The sequence below is a fragment of the Crocodylus siamensis genome, chromosome 6 (genome assembly GCF_052110815.1).
Source record: "Crocodylus siamensis isolate JL-2025a chromosome 6, ASM5211081v1, whole genome shotgun sequence".
NCBI classification, from domain to species: Eukaryota; Metazoa; Chordata; order Crocodylia; family Crocodylidae; genus Crocodylus; species Crocodylus siamensis.
The window spans coordinates 4,682,333-4,704,753 of NC_143400.1; the positions used below are offsets into that span (position 1 = coordinate 4,682,333).

A 22,421-nucleotide genomic window follows, 5' to 3' on the forward strand; every position below is an offset into this window, starting at 1 on the left:
CGCACACGCACACAGCCGCGGACACTGTCAGTGCGCGGCCCTGTCCGAGACGCGCGGACGTTGTGGCGGTGCGGGGCCCTGGCCCCCACGCACACGGGCGCAGGCCCACGCGGAGCCCGCTGGGTGCCAGGGCCTTGCGCCCCCCCGGCCCCGGCGGCGGCGGGAGCCAGCCAGCCGTGGCCCAGGCCCGGCCCCGACCCCCAGACACGCAGGCAGCACCGGGGGCAAGACGGGCAGCGCCCAGCACTTTATTTACAAAAGGGATGTCACAAAACCACAGGGGTGGGGGGAGGGGCTGCCCCCAGGCAGGGGGGTGCAAAACCAGAGTGGGGGCGGGGGGAGGGAACTAGAACTTGAACTCCTTGTACTTCTTGCCCCCACCGCGGGCATCCTGGGGCTGCGCCTTCCGCTTCTTCTGCTGCAGGAGACAGGGCGAGGAGTCAGGCGCGTGCCCCAGCCCCCTGCCAGCACAGCCACCCCCACCCGCCCCCGCACCCATACCCGGCCCCAGCCCGCGCCGCGGCCCGAAGTGAGGCTGGCCCCCTTGGGGGGGAAGGCTCCTTCCTGTCCGGCACCCCTGCAGCCCCATCCCGGGAGGAAGAGGCCCTGGTCCTTGGCTCCAGCCTCACCTTCTGCTTGGCAGCGTGCTCAGCCACCATGTCGCTGAAGTCCTCCTTCTCCACCTGGGCCTGCTGCTCCCGCACGTGCTCCTCGTACTTCTGCGTCATGGCCATGGGGTCCAGCTCCAGCTCCTCGGGTGCCAGCGCCACCTCCACGCCCTGCAGCTCCGGTGCCGGCCCCTTGCGGCTCAACACCTGTGGGAGGCATGAGGGTGAGGGGGGCGAGGGCCGTGGTGGGGGTGGGCTCCAGCCCCACCCTGCCAGGCCCGGTGCAGGAGTGCTGTGGAGACTCACCGTGGACATGTCGTAGATGTGGGTGGAGCCCATCATGGCAGTGCCCACCGTGGCCGTGCGCTTCTCGGGCAGCACGGTGAACAGCTGTGGCGTCTCGCTCCTGCGGGGCAAGGGGGAGGGGGGGGGGGTCAGTGTGGGCAGAGGGTGCCCCCCCAGTATGCTGCCCACCCCCCACAGCATGGCATCCCCTGCGCCTCCAAGCCCTAACAGCCCTACCCATCCATGGCCTCCTCAATCTTCTTCTTGCGCAGCTCGATGAGCTCGGGGGTCTCCATGCCGGCCGGCACCGACGAGAACCCGCCCGGCGTGATCAGCCCGCTGCGGGGAAGGGAGGAGACAGGTGGTCAGACCTGATGGCCAGCAGTCGCTCCCACCCCTCAACCCCACTGGTCAGGGCCCGCCCTGCCATCCTCCAGATGTTTCCCCCGGCGAACAGGGCCTCCCCAGCACCCAGTGCCCCCCCCACCAGGCAGGGCCCTACTAGCCTGCCCCTGGGCCCCCGACCTGTCGGCGGGTGTGACGAAGCCAGTCTCATCAGGCTTCTCCTCATCGCTCTCATCCTCCTCCTCCTCCTCCGAGGACTCCTCATCTGATGGCTCCAGCTCCCCCCAAGGCGTCCGGTCAATCTCCTCCTCCTCTGCCTTCGTCTGCACACGTGGCGGGGGGATGAGAGGGGGGCTGTGTCAGGCCCCTCCAGGGGGCACTGGTGCCCCCTTGGAAGGGTACAGAGGGTTTGGGACCACTGGCCCATGGGAGCCCCTCGTGCTCCAGGGCAGGGCTTACCTGGAACTCAGCGGCATTGGTCCCGAAGACATCCCCGTACAGCGGCTTCCCTGTCTCATCCACAGGCGGCTTTCCCCAGCCCCCGGCGTGGTACCCAAACGAGCAGCCCTGCACATGGCAGGAGAGTCAGCTGGGACGCCTGGGTTCCCCCCCAGCTCTGAGGAGTGGGGCCCGGGAGCCGACACCTGGGTCCTGTTGCAGCCCATGCTGGGAAGGGAGTGGAGGCTGGCAGCCTGGGCTCCAGCCTGGCTGAGGGAGGGGAGTGGGGGACTGAGCGCCCCGATGCCTGGGACCTGCCCTGGCTCTGGGAGGGGAAATCAGCACTGGGCACAGGGATTAAGAGCAGAGGAGGCTGGAAGCCTGGCCCCCTGGGTTCCCTCCCAGCTCTGGGCTCTCATTAGAGCTGGGAACCTGGCTCCCAGGCTCTATCCCAGGTCTCAGAAGATGAGGGGTCCGGCTGGATCGAGCAGGGAACTGCCACCCAGGACTCAGGGGGTCTGTTTCTGACTTGTGCAGAGAGATGCTGTGGGATAAACCCCAGGCTCCAGTTTCCAGCTGTGGAGCCACCGCTGCCAACAGCACACAGGGCTGGTGCTGGGGCATGTCTCTGGGTGGGATGGCAGGGATGGATGGACTCACCTCAGGGATGGGGGAGTTGAGGCCCGGGATCTTGAGGTTAGGGTAGGATGGTGGGGGGCCGTAGCGCTGCATGGCAATAAGCCAGGGCGGGGGCACCTTGTGCGCATTCTGCAGGGGAGACCAGCTTCAGTGACAGCCCAGCCATGGCCTCCTGGTGCCCTTCACTCCCAACCCACAGCCCCGTTCACCCCACCCTGCCAGTGCCCTCACTCCCAACCCACAGCCCCCAGTGCCCCCACTTATGACCCACAACACCCTGCCCCCCCCAACCCTGTGGGTGCCCCTCACTCCCAACCCACAGTCCCCTGCCCTGCCCCATGCTCACCGGCCCCACAGGCATGCCCAGGGCAATGCGCAGCTCATCCGACAGGTCCCCTGGCTTCTTCTCCTTCAGCCGCGTCTCAAACTCCTTGCCCTAAGGGGCATGGAAAGGGTCAGAGCAGGCCCCAGCACCACCCAGCCCAGTGGCCACCCCAGGCCTGGCCCAGCCCAGCCCAGCCCCGCACCTCATAGTAGAGGTCCCCGTGGATGGTGAGCTTGGGCTTGGTCTGCCACTTGAAGAAGGCGTCGTGTAGTTTCTGGTAGTCGATGTCGATCTTGCCCATCTTGGGCCGCACCTTCTCCCGCATCTTCGACTTCATCGTTTTCTGCTCCTCCTGTGGGGAGGGGAGCGGTGAGCTGACAGCCCTGGGCCAACCCCTGTCCTGAGATGGTCACCCACCCTGTGCATGGAGGGACCCTTCCCTGGAACCCAGATGCAGCTGCCTCTGGGGTGGGTTAGACTCATACGAATGTAAGAACTGCCATGTGCTGGGTCAGACCCCAGGTCTGTCTTGCCCAGTCTTCGGTGTCACATGGGGACAGACAGCGGTGGCTGGAAGGGAGAGTGACTGGGTCTGAGCAGGGTTTGCCCCTGTTCCTCTCTCCCTTGCAGTCTCCAGCGTTTAGGGTCCAGGCAGCTTTGATTCAGAGGTTGCGCCCCACACTCCCATGCTCAATAGCTGCTGACACCCCTTTCCTCCAAGACTGTCTGAATACCCTGAACTCTCAGCTTCCACTGCCTCAGGTGGCAATGAGCCCATCACTTCAATTCCATGTGGTGAAAAAGAGCTGCCTTGTGTCCATCTTCAGCTGAGGACCTGCCACACATTTCATACATTGCGCAATCCCCACCCCCACCAATGGCACAATAAATACAGACTGGCCATGCGTGCAAAGCAAGCATCACACAAGTCATGGCTTCATCATGTTAGTTTTAAAATGGGCGGCTGACTCGTTTGGCATTGTGACCCTCAGTCTCGTCTGGTGAGACAGCCAATAAGAAATCCGTCAACCCTCCCCACCATTTGTAAGCCCTTCTTGTGTCTCCCCCGCTACTGTCTCTTCTCTCAGCCTCTAGTCTCTGCTCCTATGGAAGGCCCTCCATGTCCTCATCATTGCTGCCCACTCTGGGCCTTCTTGAGGCCTTGTATGTCCTTTGGGAGGTGTGGGGACCAAACCGGGGCACCGCTTTGAGGTGTGGCTGCACCACGGGCTCATAAAGGGGTATTATAATGCTTTCCCGTCTTTCCAATTTTCTTTGTGATCCCCTAACATTGTGTTACCCTTTTGTGCTGGCTGCTGAGCCGAGATCTGGTGCCCCTCTAAACCACCCGTGACTCCCAGGGTTGACCCCTGATCCCCTGCCCTGTGAACAGCTGGTGGGGACCCTGGGTGGGTACCACTAACCATCCCCAGAGGAAACTGTTCCCAGTGGGAGATGAAATGTGGCTTCCTCTTGGGTGGGTGTGTTGGAGCTAGGAATAACAGGTGGAAACTTATTTGGTGCTAATCTGGGGCGCAATGGCAGTGGTTGCTTATATGGAGCCAAGATGTACACCCTCGTGGGATGGGTGCCGGGCGCTGGAATACAGGACCCCTCACCCAGCACTGCCACGCGATCAGCTTCGGGGTGTGTGTCAGGGGCCATGGGCATGTTGCCCAGTATCGGGATGGGGCTGGCTCTGAGGGGTGAATGCCCACACCAGAGCGGGCCCAGCCTAAGCTGGATACAACATACATCCAGCTCCCCAGAGCCAGCTGCAAGAGGCTGAGACAGGTGTTGCAGGCCCAGCTGGTACCTTCTCTTGCAGAGCCTCACGCATCTCCTGGATGCCGGTGCGCTTGATGAAATCAGGAAGCTCAAAGGGCGGCTTCTCGATGCCGCGCTTGCCCTGCAGGTACTTGCGCTTGAAGCACCAGTGCCGTGGCACCGGCACTGAATTGCGTGTGGCCTTCAGGTGCACCAGCAGCTTGGGGTCCTGCGCTGTCACGTCATGCATCTCCACCACGTCTGGACGTGCCACGAGCTGTAGCCAGGCACAGTGTCACAGCTAGGCAACGGGCTTGCCCAACCCTTACATACCCCTTTCTGCAAGGCACCCGAGCCCCCCATTCCTGCCCCCAACCCACCCCAGACGACCACCCTGTCCCTTACCTGGCACCAGAGCCGCCCATCCTGCCCGTACCTCAGCCCTCCTGCCCAGCCCCACTCCCCAACACCAAGCTCCCCTGCACCCCCACCACGGGCCACAGACCACCCCCCTGCCCACCCCCAACACTGGAGCCCCCTGCTCAACCCCCTCAGCACTGGTGCCCCCCAATTTCCCCTACTTCAGCCCCCAGGACCACCCCCCCCCAATCATGCTCCTACCAAATCTCACCCCCTACCTCCCCCAGTACCAGAGCCATTGCCCTGGTCCAGCCAGACCTTGGTACTAGAGGCTCCTCTCCATCAGGCTGGGAAAGCCACCCTGCAGCCAACTGTCCTCTCACTGCACTGGGCCCTGGAGGCCCCCTCCAACACCCTCATATTGGATCCAGCTCCCGCCCCCATACCCCACAGTCCCCAGCTCCCTCCCGCGTTGCACCTGCTTCAGCTCGGCCACGGTGAAGCGGTTCATGCGTCGCAGCTTCTTCTTGGACAGCTTGGGTGCCTCAGGCTTCTTTTCCTGCAGCCGCACACCCGTCAGCACCACCCTGTGCTCCAGGGGCCCAGCCAGCCCCTGGCCCGCCCCCAGGAGTCCTGCACCCCCCACCCCACAAAGAATCCCTGTCTCAGCCCTGTCCCTACTCCCAGCCCCTAACTCCCATAAGCACCCCCAGCACCTCACACAACCCCCTAACAATCACCTCACCAGCCCTGATAGTCCTATGCCCTCCCAAGCCCCAGACACGGCCCCCCTCACACCCCTGCAGCAGAGCCACCCACAGGGCAGAGCTCCATTGGGCTCCAGCCCCCACCAAGACCCACCCACTTGCCCAGGCTTCACTACTCCCACTTGCCATTTGGGCCCCGCCCACACCCACCCTGGCCCCACCTACTTTACCATGTGTCCCCACCCACCTGCTCGTCATCAGTGCTGTCATCGTCACTGCCCTTGCGGCCCTCGTCAAAGCCCTTCTTCTTGGGAGCAGCAGCGCTCTCGGGCTTGTCAGCCTTGTCAGGCTCCTTCTCCTTGTCCTTCTTCACATCGTCTGTCAGCTGTGGGGAAGGTGGGGGGATCAGCAGGGGTAGGGGCACCTCAGGCAGAGGCAGTAGGGCAGCACTGGGTTCAGTCACCCCACGGCAGGGAAAATAGCCTGGACAGAGCGAGGAGAGAACCCAGGTGTGTGGGCTCCCAGCCTCCCCTGCTGTAACCCCCAACCCCTCTCCCTTTCAAGAGCTCGAGAGAGAACTAAGGGCTCCCAGCACCACCCCTGCTCACCCACCAGACCCAACTGCCTTCCTAAAATGAGGCAAGAACCTGGAAGGGGCACCCCCCTTGCCCTAAACCTCCAAACTGCACTCCCCACCCAGAGAATCCAGGCATCCAGGACCCCTGCTCTAACCCCGCATCACCCCACTCCCCTCGAGGAGCAGGGAAAGAACCCAGATGTCCAGGCTCCTAATCCCCCGAGCAGACACCGCTGGCCTCCTAGAGTGGGGTGAACCCAGGCATTCAGGCCCTCGGCCCCCACCGCTCTCGCGCCTCAGACCCCATTGCCCTCCCAGCGCAGGGGCATCCAGGCTACCCGCCCCACACACCTTGAAGGCATCGAAGATGCGCTTGAAGAACACGAAGTTGGGGTCATAAATTTCAGGCTCCTCGGTGACGTACTCAATGTCCACGGTGGCGTCGGGGCCCTTGGTCTCAGGGGGTGCCACGGAGGCCTGGCCCTGGCGCCCTGTGGCCTCCCGCCCAACTCGCCCCTTCTTCTTCTTCTTCCGGTTCCGCCGCTTCCGGTTTCTCTGCAGGGTGGAGATGAATGGCGCCCAGGGGTGTCAGGGCAAGGGATACAGGGCCTTTCACCCAGCACTAGGATGCAGCTGCCTCAGGGATAGAGACACAGGGCCCCTTGGAGACAGATAGTGGTTCCAATGAACAGGTCTCCAGCACTGGGGGAGGGACTAAGGGGCCCATCCAGCCAGGGACCAGTACCAGCCAGTCTTGCAAAAGGGGAAACTGAGGCACAGAACTGTGGGTCCTTCCCCAAGGAACTGGACTGTATTCTTGTTTCTGAGAGGAGCCGGGCATCCAGACTCCCAACCCTCCCCTTGCTCTAGAGCTCCCCCCCAGCCCCCCATTCTCTTCCCAGAGCAGGGGCAGACCCCAGGCACCTGGGCTCTCACCTCCCCTTCCTTGTAACCCCAAGCCTCACTTCACTTGCAGAGCATGGGGAGAACCCAGGCATCCAGCCCTCACTCCCCTCCCAGAGCAGGAGGGAGAACCCAGGTGTCCGGGCCCAGCCCTTCACCTCTTTCTTGGAGAGCAGCATGTCCTCCTCGGTCTCCGACGCAGAGATGCTGAGCAAGGCCCTCGAGTCCGTCTCCATATCATCATCTGAGGGTACAGAGACAAGTCAGTGGGGGGCTTCTGCCCCCTCAATGTGGGAGAGGACAGGACAGGACAGGGACTGCACTGTGGCCTGATACCAGGCAGGAGGCCAGGAAAGGGACCACAGCAATAGACTGCTTGTGGTCGGGGGGATCCAGCACCTCCCAAGGCACAGAACCCAGGAGTCCTGGCACCACAGTGCCCTTGCTGGAGCTCGTATATAGCCAGGAGCCCTCCCTGCTTGACCCCAGCTGGGACTAGAGCCACCAGCACATGGGCAGCACCCTCCACCCAGGCCCAGGTGGTTACCAGGGGCACCCGGCACTGTAAGCTCCTCCTGCCGGATCTCCTTCAGCTGCAGGATCTTCTCCAGTGCCTGTGGGATCTTGGGGCCAGTTGACGAGTCGTCTGGCTGCAGGGGCAGAGAAGAGCACTGAGCCCAGGGCCGAGGCCAGAGCCCGTGGTGGGGAGAGAACCCAGGTGTCCAGGCTCCCAACCTTCTCACCCCCCCACCCCCAGACTCCACTTCCCCTCTACACCCCGAGTTGGGAGACAACTCAGGCATCCAGACTCCCAGCCTCCAGTCCCACTCAAATAGATCCCTTTACCTCTCGGATCTCCTCTCCAGGGGGAGGGGGGGGCCCTCGGGGCCTCGGGCTGGGGGCCCCCATGGGAACCCCAGGCAGCTGAGCCCCCACTGGGGCACCACCTACAGGACAAGGAACGTAGGCCCTGTGAGACGCCCCCAGCCAGTCTGTCCCACCTACATCCTTCCCCAGTGCTCCCTTTGGGGGGGGGGGGGGATCAGGGCCAGTGCCCCTCAGAGGCCCCTGACCCCCCCCCTCCCCCCCAGTCAGGATTGATGGGGTCTGGCACCTCCAGCAGGGCTGGGCAGCTGTCCTGTTCTCACCTCTGGCTGCCATGGGGGGCCGTGGCCCCATGGCTCCGATGGGTCTTACTGGCCCTGCGTCAGGAGTTGTGCGGGGCACCGGGGGGGCCAGCTTGGCCATCTCCTGCTGGCGCTCCTGCTCCAAGAGAACAGCAGCCTGTGGGGCAGGAAAGAGGGGCAGAGAGGGCATGAGCAAGGCAGGGCAGTGGCTCCACCTCTCCTGCCCTCCCCAGGAGATGGCTACCAACACTCAAGCCTCCAAGAGAAACCCTGGAGCCAAGCCAGACTTGGAGACCTCTGGGATGTGTCCCTGGGGCCAGGAGAGCATCGCACAGCACGGACTGCAAAATAACCCCTCACTGGCTGGGCGAGGGACTTGCCAGGGGCTGCTAAATCCTGAGGGCCTGCGGCAGGGGTACCTCAGAACTGCCACAACTGGACCAGACTCTCAGTCTGTCTTGCCCCGTCTCCTGTGTCCCACGGCGGCAGAGAGCAGAGGCTGGAAGGGAGAGTGAACAGGGCCTACCCAGGGTTTTCCCTGTTCCTCTCCCACTTGCAGCCTCCAGCAGTTCAGGTCTAGGAGGTTCTGATTCAGAGGCCGTGCCCCTCACTCCCGTGCTCGATAGCTACTGGTGCCCCTTTCCTCCAAGAACATGTCCAGTCCCTTTGGGAATCAGGCTGAACTCTCAGCTTCTACATCTAGTGCCAATGAACGCCATGCTTTAATTGAGCACAGGGTAAAAAAGAACTCCCGTGTGCTAGTTCTAAACTGACAACCTGCTATGCCCCTGCCACACATTACCTATATCATGCAATTCACTGGTGAATCGCGCAATAAGTGTAGCCTAGCCACATGTGCCTGGTAACAATCACACAATTAATAGATTCACTGTGCTATAAGGCCACACGTACCAAGTAACGATCATGCAATTAATGAGTTCATCGTGCAATAAATGTAGCCTGGCCACATGACGGGTAATCCTCATGCTATAAAAATGGCTGTCCAGCTATGAAGAAAGCAAACCAGCTACCACGTTAGTGTTCGAAAGCACGTAACAACTTTATAACCAGTTTCTATCCAGCTTTATTTGGAACATGTGACAAGGCCTCTAGTTTCATGCTGTGACCCTGAGGTCTTGTCTGGTGAGAGAGTCAATAATAAATCCCTGCTGACTTTCTCTTCGCCATTTAGCATTTTGTAAGCCCTTCATATGTTCCCCCCTCAAACACCTCTTTTCTGAACTGAACAGGCCTGGTCTCATTAGTCTCTCCTCATGTGGAAGCCCCTCCATACTGCTAGTCCTCCTTGCTGCCCTTCTCTATACTGCAGGAAGGACTAGTTGAGCACTGGTGCTTAGGCGTCACATGTGCCAAACCCCCAGTGTTAGCACAGCTGATGAAAAATGGGTCATTAAGGAAAGCATGGAGCTCTGTGCTCCTCTGTCTGCGAGCTGAAGGGAAGGGTCACGTGGAGCAAGGAGAAAAGAGGCGGAGGTCTCAGCACTGCTGATGCTGGAAGAGGAATGGGGGGGAAATGAGGACAGGGCCAGTCTAGGGCGTCATGTGTTGTATGCCTATTTAGAAGCAATTTTGCTGTCGCTTTAAGCTGCCTAAAGGGCAGCGGGAGTCTGGACTGATCTGGAAAGGGGGTGAGAGCAGTGAGCTGGTCAAATTTGCCAATGACACAAAATTATTCTGCAGTATAGACCAAGGTGGATTGCAAGGAGCCACAGAAGGATCGAGGCACGATTGAGAGAACGGGCACCTAAATGGCAGGTGAAATTCAATGCAGATCGGCATAAAAGTGACGCACCAGGGCAAAAATAACCCAAATTCGACCCACACCATAATGGGTTCTACATGAACCGTTACCCCACAAGAAAGAGATCTGGGATCCCTTATGGACGGCCTGCTAAAAGCACCAGCTCTGGCCTCAGCAGCTGTCAAAAAGGAAAACAACACACCAGGAATGATTAAGAAGGGAATGGTGGACAAGACAGAAAGTATCCAGATGTCCCTTTATAAAGCCACGGGGTATCCATGCCTCGAGTGCTGTGCCCAGTTCTGGTCCCCACACCTCCAAAAAGGATAGAGAAAGAAAAAAAGACTCGAGAAGGTCCACAGAAGGGCAACAAGGATGACCAGTGGTACGGAGGGGCTTCTACACGAGGAGAGACTGACTGGGGAAGCCAGGGCTGGTCATTAAAAAAGAGATGCTTGAGGGGGGATACGGGAAGGGTTTGCAAAATAGTGACCAGCAAAGCAAAAGTCAGTAGGGATTTATTACTGGCCGTCTCTCCCCAGACAAGCACGAGGGGTCACAGCATGAATCTAGTAGATTTCATAGACATTAGGGCTGGAAGGGACCTCGGGAGATCATCGAGTCTAGCCCCCTGCCCCAGGGGCAGGAAGTCAGCTGGGGTCATAGGATCCCAGCAAGATAAGCATCCAATTTACTCTTGAAGGTGTTCAATGTAGGCGCTTGAACCACCTCCGCTGGCAGACTGTTCCAGACCTTGGGGGCTCGGACAGTAAAGAAATTCTTCCTTATGTAGGTAGGAAGTTTAAAACTAACACCAGGCAGTTCTTTGTCACATAGCATCTCATTAAAGGATGGAGCTCGTTGCCACAAGGTGCGGTGGAAGCCGAGAGCCTAGCCAGATTCATCACGGGACTGAGCAAGTTCTGGGAGGAAAGGGGCATGAGCAGCTACTAGGCAGGGATGTGAGGGGCACGGCTTCTGAATCAGAGCTTCCTAGACGTTAAATGAAGGAGGCTGCAAGTGAGAGGGGAACAGGAGGAAAATCCCTGGTCAGACCCACGTCACTCCCCTTCCAGCCTCTTCTCTCTGCCATGGTGACACAGGAGACTGGACAAGAAGGACCTAGGGTCTGATGCAGTCAACGGCAGTTCTCAGGCTCCTGTGAGTCTAATCCAGTGCTTCTCAACCAGGTGTCCTAGCACACCAGGGTGCCTGGAAATCCTTTCAGGGGTGGCAGGGCACTGGCATGATTCAGGGGACAGGGACCTGTTGTCTTATAAGGTGGAGTGCAACATCCAAGGTTTCACCCCCCAGTCCACTATCGTACACGCCACCACTGCTCACTGTGCCCCTTGCTGTCTACATCGGGCAGGCAGGGAAAGCTCTACATGCAAGAATGAATAAACACCAGCTGCAGAAAGACACTGAAGCCTGTGGTAGACACTTCAGCATCTCTGGACACCTCATCACTGACCTTGGGATGGCTGGTCTCAAGCCAGTTTGAACAGGAAAATGCAGAACAAGAGGCCATCCACAGCGGGGGCTGTGTTAGGACTGGTTAAAACAGAGACTGCAAATTCTTATCTCATTACCTGAGCTAGCTTTGGTGCAAAAAGCTTTTGCTCTCTCTCTCTATATTATTTAGTTCATCTCTAGAGGTGCATGTGACTGACTTCGAACTACTGCAGTGAACTGTGTCTCCTGAGAGAAACAGACATTTCAAACAGGAATCCCCAGCTGTGTCTTTCTGAGCTCTTTGCCACAGGAAAAACTGCTCTAGTATTTGTTTGTAGGAATAAGAGAAAGAGAATGAAAGCAAAGGGGGGTGCAAGCCTCCAAAGACTGAAACACTGGGCTAAGAGAAGAGGCAAAGGGAATGATCAGGCCAGAGAACACCACAGACATTTAAACCATTTTAACAAGCTCAAGGACAACGACTGAAAAGAAACACAGAGGGCAAAGGCTGCAAAGTTGCCTCAAGCTCATTTAGTGGCACGATGACAGACAAGGCTAATTTTGGATAAGATGTTGCTTATGTATTAGGAACAAGAATAGGCCTGGGAATATTAAGAACATAATAACATCAGCTGTGCCAGTGTGCGTCAGACCAATGGTCCTTGCAGCCCAGTATCCTGTCTCCGACAGTGGCAGAAATGGATGCTCTAGAGGGAGAGCATCGACCCGGATCTCTCTAGAGTGATCTATCCCTACTCAATAGCCACCCTGGCATCCACCATTTATTGGGTTAGAGATGCCAGAGGAACCATCTCCAGCTGCTCTGTTCAATTAAGAGTATTAATTAGAGCTTTATTAACGATGGGCTCTACATAAGCTGGTACCACACAGGAAAGAGATCTGGAAGTCACTAGGGACAGTTTGCTAAAAACCATCGGCTCAAGTGCTCAGCAGCCATCAAAGAAGCAAACAACGCGTTAGGGATTATTAAGAAAGGAATCGTGGCCAAGACAGAAAGTATCCCGATGCCCCTTCACAGAGCCATGGGGAGTCCATGACTTGAACCCTGTATCCAGTTCTGTTCCCCGCACCTCCAAAAGGACTCCAGAGGGCAACACGGCTGATCGGTGGATGACCAGGTGGCCAGGCCTGGTCCGTTTACAAAAGAGGGGGGACATGTGAAGGGGTTACAAAATACTGAACAGCAAAGACATAGCCAGTAGGGATTTATTATTACCATCTCTCCCCAGACAAGAACGAGGGGTCATCACATGAATCCAGTAGCTAGGGAGTGTAAAACTAACACCAGGCAGTTTTTTCACACTGCGTCTCATTAAAGGGCGGAGCTCATTGCTGCAGGACGTGGTAGAAGCCGAGAACTTAGCCAGACTCAAGAAGGGAGTGGATACATTTGTGGAGGAAAGGGCCATCAGTAGCTACTGAGCTCAGGAGTGAGGGGCATGGCTTCTGAATTGAAACTTCCTGGCCCTTAAGTGCTGGATGTTGCAAGTGAGAGAGGAACAAGCAAAACCCTGGTCAGACCCAGCTGCTCCCCCTTCAAGCCTCCGCTCTGTCGCCCCATGACCCAGGAGGCTGAGCAAGACGGCCCTATGGGCTGACCCAGCTGATGGTAGGTCTTATGTTCATGGAGTAGCACTTCTTAGAAATGCTTTCATTTTTTTTTTTTTACTTCATTTAGGAAGCTTTTGGATATTTTAGCCAAGCTGCAAAGTATAAAATGGGGTCCACGCTTTGGGATTTTTGCCCTTAGCCTTCAACTACGTTTCTTGCTGAACTGCCCATTTGCAAGTGTCCCTGGTTAGTGCACTCCTGGTCCCCACATCTCAGAAGGGATACAGAAGAACTGGAAATGGTCCAAAGAAAAGCATCCAAAGTGATTGTCAGGCCAGGAGAGACCAGAAGACTGGTACTCTTTGGTTTGGAAAGGAGGTGGCAGAGGGGAGGATAAAATAGAGGCAATCATAAAAGCTGTGGACCAAGTAAGCAGGGAACTGCTGCTCACCAAGTCCCAGAGCACTAAAACCAGGGGGCACCTGCTGCAATTAGTAGGTGACAGGTTTAAAAGTAATAAGAGAACGGACTTTTTTTCCCCCCTCCACGGTTAACTTGTGGAGTTCATTGCCACAGAAGGCAGTAGAGGCAGATTGCAGTAGAGTCTGTCAATCCTGGATCAGCCTCGTCAGCCATATATGGACCCACAGACAGGACAATCATGGAAGATAATCATCCTCGACTGAGGGATTACCAAAGAGGTGGAGGCAGATACCACAGCTCGGTTCCACAACGGACTGGATAAATTCATGGCTGATAGATCTATTACTGGCTGTTGAACAGAGCAGTTGAAGATATTTTCTCAGGCATCTCTAACACAAGAAATGGTGGATACCTGAGAGGGTGTTGAGTAAGGGATGGATAATTCCTAAAAGATACCCGATTCAAGGCTCTCCCTTGAGCATCTGTTCCTGACACTCTCGGAAACAGGATACCAGGACCATAGGTCTGACTCAGTCTGGCATTTCTTACATTCTTATGCTAGTTAGACTTAAGTTTCCAAACCTAGATAAGAATATCTTGTCCCTACCTGGCTCTCCCCTTAGAAGCTTTTAAAGGCTTTGGGACTCAAAAAGGTTAAGATTAAATTGCTTTTACATTTCAGTAAGATGGCTAGGTCTTCAGATGAACATGTATTTTATATCTTTCAGTTGTGTGCATGATAGTCTCAATTGTACTGTCTAGGTATTTATGTGTTTCTTGTATTTTGTTTTTGAGTTTGCTATTAAAAATTTCAATATGCTGATACTGTGAATATTTCACAGTGGTGTGACTGCCTCGTTGAACCTTTCTTGGTTCTCAGAATCCACCCATGGGGCAACAAAGCTCAAAGAAAAGTCAGTCAGTGAGGGGACAGATTACAATTAACTTATGGTGGCAGGCACTAGTGGGGAGTCTGGTGCTGAGAAGTGAACTTATTGGGTGCTGTTTCCAGAGTTATGGTTGCATAGGGCAGGGACAGAGCCTCACCTTCAGCAGCCTTGCCCTCCCTTTCAGATACAATTAAAGCTGAAACCCTAGTTGCTGCTGAAGACTGATCTCCATGGATAAATCTATGATTCTGAAAAGAGGTAAAGGGTCTTCCAGGCTGTGAAATAGGAGAATAATTCTCAAGCAGGGTTCTGTTGGAACCTTTCGGGGTGATGCAGGATGCCACGTAATAGTAGCACCGTTAGATGTGCAAACACAACTCGCAAAGTAGACTCAGAGATTTCAAATAAGAATCTATGGTGCTAAAACCATTCTGGAGACCTCCTGAAGGCTCTCTGAGTTCTATGCAACAGAAGAATTGGTCTAAGAACTTTCTGTAGTCAAAAAAGACAGAAACCTAGGAGCTAGCATTTTCCACAGGGTGCCATGACTCTATCAAGGGATGCCTCAAGTCTAATAAATGTCGAGAAGCACTGATGTAAACAGAAGCCCCTGGCAAACAACTGAAATTGGAACCCCTAGGGCATGGACATGCCGACACGTTAGAGGGGATTAAATGAGCTTCTTCAGGCAGGTTGAGCCTGAAGCAGATAGACATATGAGCCTGTTAAACTCATTTAAAGTCACCTGGAACAATTTGAAAGTGTCCCTGGAAAACCAAGTGTGACCATACTTATGCATGTACCCCATATCCCACAAGCAAGATGCACACCTTGTTTGTGGAAGGCAGAATCAAGATAAAAAAAGTTTTTGCCTTTTAACCAGACTACTAATAATCCTTTCTGATGATTCACTGCCCCCCAAAATTAGCAATTGAAAAAGTGAGTGTGGTAAGCGATGAGTGTAGGTACTTGGAACAGTCTTAGTGTTATGTGTGGACATGAAGCATTCTGGACATAGAATCACTGAGACGTTGGACATCCAGAGGTCACATCCAATCCAACCACCTGAGGCAGGACCAGCTCTGTCCAAACCATCCCATACAAATCCATCAGTTAACTTATTAATAAAGCCACTGCCAACCCTGAAACACTACAAGACATCACACCTGAACCTGCCACTGGGAAAGCAAGAGACCATGGCAGCCAATGTCCTGTTTTTGTAAAGCTTAATATATGCTCAAGATACAGTGCTGATCAGTTCTCTGGGCATCCTACACTGCACTGCTTCTCCCTCCCACCCCAACTAGGACTGCTCCCCCACAGGCTGCTCTGGTATGGGGACAGAACTCTACTGCCCCCCTTCTTCCTCTCTGTCTCAAAAATTGAATGAGCTCCCTACATTGATTATCTAGCTCACAACAAGTTGTGTCCTCACTCCCTAGGCTACCGCTACTCTGCTCATCCTCCAGCTCCCAGAATGCCCAAACCATGGGTGCAACCTCCTAACTCGCCCACTCTGAAGCAGGCTGGGGGCTCACTCCCTTCCATCTCCTGCCATGAGCACCATGACACTTCATGTGCAATTGTGAACCAGCTCCCAAGCAGAGATGTCTGGGACTAATACAAAGCTAGAATCCTTAGTTGATGGCACTGGCATGGGCTTAGGACCAGAGATGCTGTAGGGAGTCAATTATTCAGAGCAATTAATGTCCCATCTTTCTGGATAACCAACCATCACAGTAGCAAGGTCTGAAAACTCGACCTGAATCCCCATTCTAGCCAACCAACATTAAGAAGGGCTCCCCAAACAAAGACTAGGACTAGCGGTCATAAATTGCTAGAAGACTGCTTAGATTAGACATAAGGAAAAACTCTTTACAACTCAAGTGTCCAGGGTCTGGAATAGACTCTACCCAGAAGTGGTACAATCACCTACTCTGGATATCTTCAAAAAACACCGGGATGCTCACCTTGCTGGGGTGAGCATCTTCCCCGTCCAAGCACAGGGGGGCTGAACCTGATGATCTCGAGAGGTCCCTTCCAGCCCCTAACGTCTATGAATAAGAATGACAGGAGACCAATGGAAGGCTCTGGGCAAGGTCTGAAAATCTCAAAGCACTGGTCAGGAAACAACGCACTCTTGTTATGCTGAGAAGTGAGACCCAACTGTGAGTTTCGTTTGTGCAAAATATGACTTGCTGCATTTTTCTTACATACAACATGCTCTGGAATAAGATACATGCATTGCTTTTTGGGGGGGAAAGATTTTTCCACAGTTAGGGCTCTATAGAGCAGGGATGGAGCCTTATCTTGAGCTGACTCACCCTCCGTTTCTTAACTGAAACTGAAACCTCAGCTCTGCTGGAGAGCCTCTCTATAAATGACTTTGGTTTTGGAAAGAGCAAAAGGGTCTTCTGGGCTTTGAAATAGGAAGAAAGAGGCCAGGAATAGCAAGCAGACAGGGAGAGTGCCCTAAGAAAGGTTAGCTTGATTGGTGGAACATCAGAACCATTAAGGCAGCAAAGAAGGTCATTAACACTGGTGGAGTGAAGAACAAGGGGCTGGGCTCCCTCAAGCAGCCACAGTTGCTGTACTATGGATCAGAAATCAGAGCAAACGGCTTTTAACCCAGGCAGAAAATTCAGCTTCCCCACTTAAGACAGGCACCCCAATTGGGGGGGGGGGGGGGGGGGCGCAGACTGATTCCTGGGGGAAATGGTGTGTGCAGCACACAAGTAAGCACAGTAATGGATTTACTGGATGATCAACTCTGCTGCAGTGCTTCTCAGCTTCATTAGACCCAAGGGCCCCACTTGGAAAATGCCAGCTCTTTGCTTTTACTCATCCCTTCTATCACTAGAGCAATGGCAAAGAGCTCAGCCAGCCTGGAAATCTCTGGGTTGCGTTGGAGAAGCAGCTCAGAGATGTTTTTGCATCTGCAGCTGTAACTGAACCAATGCTTGTGGTACAACCATATGGCCTGACAGTACTGCCTCCGACAAACCCAGCACCACAGATGGATTTGTGCTAATTTTGGTGTTAAAAGCATTAAGAATAGGCCAGTTTTAATTAACTGGGTTTCCCACCCCCCTTCACGATAGCATCTGAATGTGAAAGAAAGAGCCAGCCAAAAATTCTTTTACAATACTGTTTTTAAACCAGTTTAAGAACATACAGAGAGAATTCAGGTCTTTTAAATAGACTGATTCTGAATTTGGTGTCTAAACAGTATCAGTGAATATTATCAAAATGTATTTGAGTTCTAGGGCATTAAAGCAACAGTCTCTCCTGCGTTTTAAGGTAGCCAGGACTTGGCTGCAGTACAAACCAGAAATCTCTTAACCCTTAAGACTCATGTGGAGTTTTTTCCAGCACTTAAAAGCAATTTAGTTTTTCATCACAGCACTGAGTTGGGAGTTCTCAGTCCCAACTAAATTAAATTTAAGGGATGAAAAGGCTGCTGCTCTGTTTAAAAACAAAAAACACAACACTGGCTGCCTGTCCAAAAGGAGAACAGGGTTTTAATTTTATCTGAATTTTCCGTTTAATATTTTTCCTTCCCCTTTTGATATTGAAGCTCCTTCTGGAAAAGCTGTTTTATTGGGTGCATATCCACCCATTAACATAAGTGCATGCAGACATCTATCAATTGGCACCACAGTTCTTTAAGCTGTGGTTTGTTTTATGTATGCTGTGTTGTCTAAATGCACTTTGTATTATTGTATACATCAAGTATTGTGTTTCACACACCATTAAGTCAAATTTTTTTTTAAAAATATTTTACCTTGCTGCAGCTTCTATTAATCTTGCACGCGATGTCATAATAGTGATGCCGCATTGTTTTAGTAACTTCAGATCATAGGGAAGCTGGGCAGGAAGGGACTTTGCAAATCAGAGAAGTAGGGCTACAAGGAGCCTCCAGAGGTCATCGAGCCTAATCCCTGCCTGGGGATCATCCCTGTCCAAACAATCCCAGACAGATCCATTGTCCAACCTCTTTGCAAAACAACATGGTCACCCCTGGCACAACACAAGACATCACACCCGAATCCGGCACAGGAAAAGCAGGGGGACTATGGCAGCCAACATCCTGTTGCCGCAAAAGTTGCTTATATACATTTGAAAGCCAAGGAAGTGGTTGATCCTCCCTGCTACAGAAGGCAGCAAAACCTGCCAATCCATACCAACCCAACTATGGGGTAATATTCCTTCCTAACCACAAATGGAGCATCAGTCTCACCCTGAGCATAGAGGTAAGACCCCCCCAGCAGGAACCTCTGGCCGTAAGTCCTGGCTGGAGCACTACACAGCATAGTCACCAGCCCCAGCCTGGGATGTAACCAGCACCCAGTGCCTCTGAGGGAGGTAAAAACACCCCCTGACACACAGCAAAGGGGGGCAGCAAAAACCTGCGAGTGCTCTGTTAACCCCAAGCTGCAGCATGCCACAGGTCCATCTGGCTGAGCCAAACTGCCCAGCACCTCTTCTCTGCTCCAGCCAAGAAGGCCCCTGGCCCCTTTTCCTGCCTCACAGGCCAGCTGAGGGCCTGAGCTACCCCAAGAGCCAGGTATGCCCTGGGTGCCTACCCAGCTCAAGAAGGGCTGGGCAGTTCAGCTCCCATGCTTCCTCACTGAACACACATACCCGATTTCCACAGGAAGGGGTGCATGTTGTATTCCAGTAAACGAAGTAAACTCAGAGTTCCAATGCAGTGTCCAAACCGGCCTGGCCTGCCACGGGCGCCAAGGTCATTGCAACACCACAATCACCCTAGTACTTTTTCCATAGTCAAGAAAAGAGTGAAAGAGAAGAGCCAGCATTTTCTGTGGTGGCCCCGGAGTCTAATGAAGTTGAGACCTGCTGTCCGGAACAGTTAACAGCTGTGCAAAAGGAACCAAAGGAAATAAAAGGAAAGCTGCAGCTATTAAGCAGCTTCCCAGGCAGACGGCTTCTGCCTCTGAAAGAAGCAATTAAGGAAATTCCAGGAGCTCGGAGATGGAGAGCTGTGCTAGCCTGCAGATGAGCAGAAGGCACCGTGCCAGCTCATTGTGACCTCTGTGTGTTGGCCAGACAGGGAAAGCCCTACAAAGCAGACAAACAGACGCCAATTTGACCCCAAAGCCCTTGGCAGGAAGCTTCTACCACCCTGAACAACCAGCCCTAACCTCAGAACAGCTGCCCTGAGCCCCAACAGCTTTAAAAACCAACTAGGATGCAAAACAGCAGAGCAAGAAATCTTCCACAGCCTTGACTGCATTCACCTGTCTCAACAGGGCTTCTGGATCCTGTTACCTGGCCTAGCTTTGTCCTCTGGCGTCCGGCCAGGTGGTAATTACCTTATCTTATCTAAGCTAATTAAGCTTCCTGGTTACCTCTTAGTATTGGCCTTCTATGCTCTCTCTTCTTTCAGCCAGTCCGTTCCTGGGATATATGAAATTAGGCTGTTGCCTAGGAAAGCTCATGCCTCTCTCAACCAAGTAGTCACTAAAGCAGTGATTTTCAGCTGGACCCCTGGGAGGTCCTAGTTGCTCTCCAAGGTAGTGATTCCCCACTGGGCCTACAGGAGAACCTAGTTCAGGGGTGGGCAAAATGTGGCCTGGGGGCCAAATGCAGCCCACCAGGCCATTCTATCTGGCTCATGGGGCCCCCCAAAATTAAGAAAATAAATATTTATCTGCCCCTGGCTGCCTGTCATGCGGCCCTTGATGGCTTGCCAAAAAGTCAGTAAGTGGCCCTTCACCAGAAATAATTGCCGGCCCGAGGCAGTGATTCTCAATCAGATCTCCGTGAGATCCTGTGAGAGGTGCTACAAGTCAGGGTGGCGCAATACCCAACCCATGCAATGCATTAAACATGCCACTCACTCCTCCCCATGAGAGCCACAGAGTCCCACGGGCAAGGGGCATTCCTGGTTGGCCCCATCCCCAGCAGCAACTCTAGGGTTACCGTATTTCCAATATCAAAAGACGACACTTGTGGGAGGGAGAGGGGAGCACAGGGGAAGGGGGGAAGTAATATGCCCGTGCCCTGCTGTGGCCAGGTTGCCGGGTGCAGTGCAGCCCCATCCTAGGGCAGGGGGTGCCACAAGCCTCCGCTCCTCTTCTGCCAACCTGTGCTGGGGCCAGGCACGCTCCGCTGCCACCTGGATGAATCGGACCCATTGCACTCCAACCGGGTTAAGACGGGGACAGCTGGGGCCCCTCTAGCAGGGCTGGAGGTGCAGAGGGCTGCGGTCTGGGAGTGTGGGGCACTAGGGTGGTGGGGGGGACTGTGGTTTGGGAGTGCAGGTCATTGGCAACACCAAGGGCTTTGGGTTAGGAGTGAGGGGCACCATCACTGCCCAGGAGGGCAGGGCTGGTGGGGGCTGTAGCTTGGCAGTGAGGGGCAACAGAATGGGCAGTGTCAGGGCACGGGCATGTCACTGCCTCCCCCATCCTATTGAACCCACTTCCTCTCCCCAACATGACAAGTGTCCTCTTTTTTTGGACCTGGAAATATAAAATAACCCTACACACTCGTTCTCCGTCTTTCTGTGTTTATGTCTCACTTACCCCCAAACAGCTTGCCAGGCCTGCGCACAGAGCACGTGATCCCCCAACAGCCAGTCACCTTGCCCTGTTGCTCCCAGCCCAAGCAGCCAAGCTAGAAGCGCCTGGGAAAAGCCAGAGGCACAGCAAAAACCCAGACATGTCCAGGAAAACCCAGATGTATAGTAACCCTAAGTAACTCCAATCCACATGTATGGAGTTCAAGTGTTGCTCTGGTCCTAATGTACGTAGGACCAGGCAGAGCTGGGGGATGCAGCCCAAAAGGGTGACTGTTATAATATAAAATAACATGCAACAACACAACTACTAATATATTCACTGCTAAAAGAATGTTTTCATTACAATATTCATACAATATTTCCATTTGTTTTTTAAATCAGGTGCCATTACATCCTGAAAACTTGCTGAGTCTCTAGTCTAAGAAGGTTGAGACCCGGTGCTCCAACGTGCTCACTGCCCCACGCCCCCCAACCTAGGAAATTGCAGCCCCATCTAAACTAGGGATTTGGCCTAGAGTTCTGACACAGGCCACATACAGATGTGCAGTTTCTCCTGGGGGAGCAGGTGCTCTCCCATGACTATAAAGATGTTTAGGACTTTTCTCCCAGACCAAAAGTAGCTGCTCCAAGAGAAAAACGACCTGAGAACAACCAGGGTTAAATCACCAAGTTTCTCCTGAGAAAACATTTTTGTCTGAGAGATGCCATAGCACAGTCCTCAAGCATCCCAGCATGCTCTGCTCCTGTTCTCCTCCTTTTCAGGGGCAGTGCATCGCTTGCTGGATTCTATGAACACACCCCCTGTGCAATTCCTTGTCGTAGCTGCAAGCAGACAGGCTGAGTCTGAGCAGCCCGGATCAGCCAATCAGGGCTGTCCTATGCCCTGGTGCCATCTGTCTCCAGGCAGAACGAGGGAAACTGCAGAGCACCGAGATGTCGCTGCAGAGCATCAACACTACAAGCTCTCTACTTCTCAAGGGCTCAGCATTCAAATATCTGTTCTGGGGTCTCCAGGTAAACTTTCTACCCGGTGAACAAACCTGGGAGAACTTACCCAGATTATTTCAACAGATATATGTGGCCAAAAAGACACCCACAGATCAAGCTCAAAACCCAGCAGGGTGGTACTGGACCCTCAGCACATGTGAAGTTTCTTCCCTAGTCCAGTGGGCCAAAGAAAGTCATTTACCTCAGGGTCTCAGGATTGAGGATGGAGGGTTGGAACCAAAGATACATCCTGGAAGCCATAAGGAAAAAATGGTTCCCAGCAGCCCATAGATTTAAGTCTACACTAAAACCAGCAAGAGGGTTCGGTCCATCAGCCAGAAAAGTCTGTGCATGCTGTAGGATGCTGGGAATGCCGAAAGGCCCACAGAAAAGAAGAAACCTCCCAGTATAAATATGGTAGAGCATTGATTAGGCAGAACAATTAGTGTCCTCATCATTCTGGATAATCCAATGCCACAGGATGAAGTGCAGCAAACTAGACTTTAATTCCCATCTTGGACAGTACATGTACTGTCTCTTCCAGCATACAACACATACCTGCCCCCCACCCCCAGCCAGTTACTAGCAATTAAATTGTATATTATACGTGAGAAATACGGTAAGAGCGGTTTCTATACAGACAAAATGGAAAGCAAAATCTGCATTAGGCTCACAGGCTAATAAGACTTGGGTTTTTCTTGGCT

General features: G+C 54.0%; 1 protein-coding gene across 1 annotated transcript in view; it reads right to left on the reverse strand.

Annotated features, from left to right (window-relative positions):
• Window positions 1-223: 223 nt before the first annotated feature.
• SF3B2 (splicing factor 3b subunit 2) overlaps window positions 224-22,421 on the reverse strand; it is a 31,238-nt gene continuing 9,040 nt past the window's right edge. The window contains exons 6-22 of the mRNA XM_090054945.1: window positions 8,103-8,238; window positions 7,801-7,901; window positions 7,502-7,604; window positions 7,113-7,198; window positions 6,403-6,606; window positions 5,722-5,859; window positions 5,246-5,326; window positions 4,457-4,684; window positions 2,843-2,992; window positions 2,662-2,751; window positions 2,337-2,444; window positions 1,698-1,805; window positions 1,419-1,561; window positions 1,131-1,232; window positions 915-1,014; window positions 630-815; window positions 224-418 (exon numbers count right to left, since the gene is read on the reverse strand). Coding sequence (XP_089911071.1) covers window positions 347-418; window positions 630-815; window positions 915-1,014; window positions 1,131-1,232; window positions 1,419-1,561; window positions 1,698-1,805; window positions 2,337-2,444; window positions 2,662-2,751; window positions 2,843-2,992; window positions 4,457-4,684; window positions 5,246-5,326; window positions 5,722-5,859; window positions 6,403-6,606; window positions 7,113-7,198; window positions 7,502-7,604; window positions 7,801-7,901; window positions 8,103-8,238 — 2,136 coding nt within the window. The 3' untranslated portion in view covers window positions 224-346. The remainder of the gene's footprint in view (window positions 419-629; window positions 816-914; window positions 1,015-1,130; window positions 1,233-1,418; window positions 1,562-1,697; window positions 1,806-2,336; window positions 2,445-2,661; window positions 2,752-2,842; window positions 2,993-4,456; window positions 4,685-5,245; window positions 5,327-5,721; window positions 5,860-6,402; window positions 6,607-7,112; window positions 7,199-7,501; window positions 7,605-7,800; window positions 7,902-8,102; window positions 8,239-22,421) is intronic.